This window comes from Pocillopora verrucosa, chromosome 10 (genome assembly GCF_036669915.1).
Source record: "Pocillopora verrucosa isolate sample1 chromosome 10, ASM3666991v2, whole genome shotgun sequence".
Classification (NCBI taxonomy): Eukaryota; Metazoa; Cnidaria; class Anthozoa; order Scleractinia; family Pocilloporidae; genus Pocillopora; species Pocillopora verrucosa.
This window is the reverse complement of record NC_089321.1, coordinates 5,298,641-5,304,640: the sequence shown is the minus strand read 5'-3', so window position 1 is coordinate 5,304,640 and position 6,000 is coordinate 5,298,641. Positions and strand designations below refer to the sequence as shown.

The 6,000-nt window shown below is 38.8% G+C and overlaps 1 protein-coding gene across 1 annotated transcript; it reads left to right on the top strand.

Annotated features, from left to right (window-relative positions):
* The first annotated feature begins 1,596 nt into the window (after positions 1-1,596).
* Positions 1,597-2,739, top strand: LOC131771371 (galaxin-like). Its single transcript, XM_059087150.2, has one exon. The coding sequence runs from the start codon at positions 1,597-1,599 to the stop codon at positions 2,737-2,739; it is 1,143 nt and encodes a 380-aa protein (XP_058943133.2).
* The last annotated feature ends 3,261 nt before the right edge of the window (positions 2,740-6,000 follow it).

The following is a 6,000-nucleotide window of genomic DNA, read 5'->3' as shown; positions in this document are numbered from 1 at the left end:
TGGTATCAAACAATAGTTCTTTTGTTCTTTGTAACGCCTAGGGACTTTGGCCGAAGCGACGCGAAAAAGTTCGTGACCAATCGGAAATGATTGATGTATTCTTAGCCTCTCTCTACGTGCGTTTTTTGCTCGAGGTATAATGAACTCAAAACGTCGATCATTGAAATATGTAAGATTTCACCATGAATGACCTCGGTGGTCGTTAAATTTCTTGATATTTTAATTCTGCATCATTGCTCATGAACTATACATCAGCTTGTGACACGCAAGTGATAGCCACAAGCAAGAAGGCAGTATTACACCCTACCAGTGGGCGTCCACTACAAATGGGCGGCTTTTATTTCCGATGGAATAAGTACTTCGCTACAGTGACACCCAAATGTAAATAAGAACGTGATGCACTAAGTGTCCTTGTGATTTGGGTGGTTCCGATCTACTCCTGTTCGTGTAAAAGGAGGGAACGAGTTATCTTCAGGTGAAGAGCTGACAGCAGAGTGAGCTTTAAGGCTAAGAACTACACGATGTTCAAGTTCGTGGTATTCCTCCTTCTTTCCGAAAATGCTCTCTCGTTGGAATTGGGCGAGACCCCAGCTGAAGAAAGAGAAATTCAAGGGGAGCTTCTGAAATCCAAGGCTGACAAAGTAACTGCGACTTCCAGCAAAGTAACTGAAGACCAACAGATATAGGAAAAGGTTAGCAAAGGTGAATTCTGATAGTAATTTATTAACCTAGTGGTTTACTTACCAAGTTTACCCGCTAACTAGTACTCCTCATAATCAATCGCTAGAGTGAGATTAACAACCGTTTTTCCATTTGAAATTCGTCTTGGCTTAACGCCGGAAATATTTTGAAAGGTTAGTTCAAGAGGAAACTTTAAGGATGGTCGAAGAAAGCAAAGCTCTGCTGAATTACCCTCCAAAAGGAAGGGGACATTAAGAAGAAAAGAGCACCGTACCAACGCGCGAAAAGTTAGCGGAACATCAACGCAATAAGTTTTACATGTATGCATGTTATACACACCTGACTGAACACAAAGCCATACTACTTACTTGCATGTTATGTACCAAGGAGTTCCTGCCTACGCATGTTTTGTTGGCAAATTTGCAACCTCTTTGGCACATTATGGAATTTTTTATGGCCAGTACAAGTAAAATTAGGTAGTTCTGATGAAGAAGACAACAGTCATCGATAGAATGTGCGAGGGACCTTTGAGCAAGAAACCACAACAACACAAATAATTTATGTTCCCTTTAATCTGCGTAAACAACATACAACGCGCAATTTAAGATCAATGTGATAACACGTTTCAGGATTTTATACACCGACCAGAGATAACTGCATCAAATAAATGGTCATCACCGTAGCACTGCAAATTCTAATGTTTCGCCTCAGCATACTAATAACAATTCATTGTTGTAACTACCCACATCTTCAATTTGCTGCGCTGATCGAGTAATACGAATTTCGGGTTTGAATTCCTCGTGCTGTGGAGCCAAAGCTTACAACACAAGGTATGGCAGGTGTTGCGGTGATAAAATTGTCAGAAAATCAGGCTCAGCCTGTTGCAGTTCCCAACCCTACGACAAAAGAGTCCGAATGTGCTGCGCCGGTAAAGTAGTCGGTAAATCTGGCTTTACCTCAGCCTGCTGTGGTTCCAAATCCTACAACTCAAGAACACAATTGTGTTGTGATGGTAAAGTAGTTGGTAGATCGGTTCCAGCCTTGGCTTGTTGTGGATCTCAAACCTACGACAAAAGATTCCGAATGTGCTGTGGCAATAAAATAGTCGGTAAATCTGGTTTTACCTCAGCCTGCTGTGGTCTACAATCATACAACACGCGAAGCAAAATGTGCTGTGCCGGTAAAATAGTCGGTAAATCTGGCTTAACCTCAGCTGCCTGCTGTGGTTCCAAATCCTACGACACAAGAAGACAATTGTGTTGTGATGGTAAAGTAGTTAGTAGATCAGTTCCAGCCCCACTGGCCTGTTGTGGATCTCAAACCTACGACAAAAGATTCCGAATGTGCTGTGGTGGTAAAATAGTCGGTAAATCTGGTTTTACCTCAGCCTGCTGTGGTCTACAATCATACAACACGCGAAGCAAAATGTGCTGTGCCGGTAAAATAGTCGGTAAATCTGGCTTAACCTCAGCTGCCTGCTGTGGTTCCAAATCCTACGACACAAGAAGACAATTGTGTTGTGATGGTAAAGTAGTTAGTAGATCAGTTCCAGCCCCACTGGCCTGTTGTGGATCTCAAACCTACGACAAAAGATTCCGAATGTGCTGTGGTGGTAAAATAGTCGGTAAATCTGGTTTTACCTCAGCCTGCTGTGGTTCTAAATCCTACAGCTCAAGAACACAATTGTGTTGTGATGGTAAAGTAGTTGATACATCGGCTCTAGCCCCGCTGGCCTGTTGTGGATCTCAAGCCTACAACAAAAGAGTCCGAATGTGCTGTGGCGGTAAAATAGTGGGTAAATCTGGTTTTACCTCAGCCTGCTGTGGTCTGCAGTCACACAACACACGAAGCCAAATGTGCTGTGCCGGTAAAATAGTCGGTAAATCAAGTACAAACTCTGCTTGCTGTGGCTTAAAAACCTTTGACAAAAGATTCAAAATGTGCTGTAGTGGTGAAGTCCAAGCAAAGTCTGGTGTAACCTTTGCTTGCTGTGGTCCATGCAGCTTTGACAGAAGATTCCACAAATGCTGTCAGGGTCAAGTGCGATCGAGTTGTTAAGTAAGAACGTGATTTCTACTGCTGACTGATGTTGTTATAGCCGTGTATGATTTTCCGCCTTTTTAATAATAAATAGAAGTAATGGCGTGATTTACATCTTTTAAACTTCTAATTTTCAATTTCAAAAACTGATTTCTGGTATATAAGTTTAAATCAGTACACCTGTTGGAAGTCCTGTGTTTCCCAATTTTCCCTTCTTTTACTATCAATGTTGTTACTTGTTGGAAGCAAGCAATAAATGTGGTTATCAAACAACTCAATAAAAGTGTTAGAAAAATTCGAGAAGCCGAGTATCTCAAATTTTCTCGCCGTAAGATTTTACGAAATCGTATTTTCATAATGAATTCTAGTAACAAATATCGTTTCTCAAAGCAACTAATACCGGTTCCTTAGTGTTGCACAGCCTTAACTGGTTCACCTAACCCAGCCGAGACCAAACTGACACATCCAAGCTTGGAATTCAACAAAAAGAGGGAGCTGTGATAATTAAAAGATTTAGTTTTTTTTTAACCTGGCAGGGGTCTCGCCCAAATTTATCGAGAAAGCGCTATGGCAAAGAAGATAGAAAACCTCGACCTTGAACATAATTCAGTTTCTAGCTTTAAGTAAAACTCTCTCTGCCGTCAGTTCTATAGCTCATACTTCCGAAACGTGCTCAAAATTACTTCACTTAACAGGAACTGGTTGAACGGGTATTGAATCAAACCGATGTAAGTTCATTTTCCGTTCCTGTGAAACAAAGCCGTGACATGTTGATCACGTCCCGAAATAAATCAGACGTGTTTCTCTCGAATGTTGTTTTAGAAAACTAAAATGACCTTCCTAGTTGACTCTTTTACTCCCAAACATCAGTATCTGTATTCCCCAAACTCTTTTCTATATATTGCCTTAGGTGCTGACAAGAAGAACTTGCTTAACAATCACCAGCGTCTTAAGTTGGTGATCATTTCCTTTATTCTTTTGACCCATCTATAAGTAAAGGCTTTAAACGCAGTAGTTAAATCGACAGAAAATAAAGCAATAATTAGTCGTTTCGGTGCCATTATGAAACAATGAATACTTGATATCCCTAAAGGTGCAATCAAACTACAGCTACTTAAGAGCGGAACCGGAAACTAACAAAATAGCCTCCATTTTACCCGAAAGTACGCTCCTACATTTGTCCTTGGACATTATCTGTTCCTCAAAGCTCTTAGTTTTCCTCGAGCTTCGCTCTCAGGCTGCAATGCCTTGCGTTTGTGTTCGTTAAATCACCGTACATCTTATTTCGAGAGCGCTCCGGAAATTACAGCATGATCAAAGTGGAAAAAAGATCTGTAGACAGACCAGTTGGTCATGTGTTCGGTGCACTTAACGGGTTGATGTGTGGCAACGTTTGATTCTCATTGTGCCCTTATTTTTTTAAAAAAGACATTGATAAAAGTCGTGGAGCATCCGAGCAACAACAGGTGTGTACTAAGCCATTTTTAGCTTTTCAATCGATCGCATTTGGACCAATTTATATCACAAACACGTTCGTGTTTCTGGTTTGGAGAGCTCTCTTCTTCTAAGGTAATTAAATATAGAAATTTAATTTCGTTCTAGGAGATTTATTTACTGAAGTACATGATTGTTTATCTGTTTTGGCCACACACCTTCTCTTAGTTTCCTTCGTTTGAGAAGCAAAATTACCAAAGAAGGAGAGAGTTTTCCGAACTATAAAGAACTGTTTCTGGTTTGGAAAGCTCTCTTCTTCTAGGGCAATTAAATACAGGAATTTAATTCCGTTCAAGGTGATTTATCTACTGAAGTGCACAACTGTTTATCTGTTTCAGCCACACACTTTGTCTAATTTTCTTTCGTTGAGAAGCAATAATTACCAAAGAAGAAGAGAGATTTCCGAACCACAAAAATGGTTCTGGATTGAAAAGCTCTCATATTTTGTCTTAGTTTCCTTCGTTGAGAAGCAATAATTACCAAAGAAGGAGAAAGCATTCCGAACAACAAAAAAACGTTTCTGGTTTGGAAAGCTCTCTTCTCCTAAGGTAATTAAATTTAGAAATTTAATTTCCTTCTAGAAGATTTATTTACTAAAGTTCATGATTGTTTATCTGTTTTAGCCACACACCATGTCTTAGTTACTTTCGTTGATAAGCAATAATTACCAAAGAAGAAGAGAGATTTCCGAACCACAAAAATGGTTTCGGATTGGAAATATCTCTTCTTCTAAGGTATTTAAATAAAGAAATTTAATTCCGTTCTAGATGATTCATTTACTGAAATACATGAAGGTCGCTGATGAAGATCATATTTCCACCAACTTTGCACCACTGCCACGAATGCTTGACACGTTGTTTTATCCAATGACTGCCTTCTCTAAAAACATCCATTTCTGTGTCTTTCACGAAAATTTAACCCACGAACTCCCAGAAGTTATTAACAAATATCGCTACATGTATGACATTAAATAATGTAAATTGAACATAATTGTTCATCTGTTTAGCCTCACACTCTGCCTTAGTTTCTTTCGTTGAGAAGCGATTATTACCAAAGAAGGAGAAAGCATTCCGAACAACAAAAAAACGTTTCTGGTTTGGAAAACTCTCTCCTTCTAAGGTAATTAAATTTAGAAATTTAATTTCCTTCTAGAAGATTTATTTACTAAAGTTCATGATTGTTTATCTGTTTTAGCTACACACCTTGTCTTAGTTTCTTTCGTTGAGAAGCAATAATTACCAAAGAAGAAGAGAGATTTCCGAACTACAAAAATGGTTCCGGATTGGAAAGCTCTCTTCTTCTAAGGTAATTAAATATAGAAATTTAAGTACATTCTAGTTGATTCATTTACTGAAAAACATGAAGGTCGCTGATAAAGATCAAATTTTCAGCAATCTTGCAACACTGCCACGAATGCTTGACGCATTGTTTTCTTCAATGACTGCTTTCTCTAAAAACCTCCGTTTCTGTTTCTTCCACTAAAATGTAACCCATGAACTCCCAGAAGTCATCAACAAGTATCGTAATGTCTTGTATGACATTAAATAATGTGAATTGTAAATAATTGTTCATCTGTTTTAGCCACACACCTTGTTTTAGTTTCTTTCGTTGAGAAGCAATAATTACCAAAGAAGGAGAAAGCATTCCGAACCAAGAAAAAATTTTTCTGGTTTGGAAAAGCTCTCTTCTTCAAAGATAATTAAATTTAGAAATTTAATTTTGTTCTGAGAGATTTATTTTCTGAAGTACACGATTGTTCATCTGTTTTAGCCACACACCTTGCCT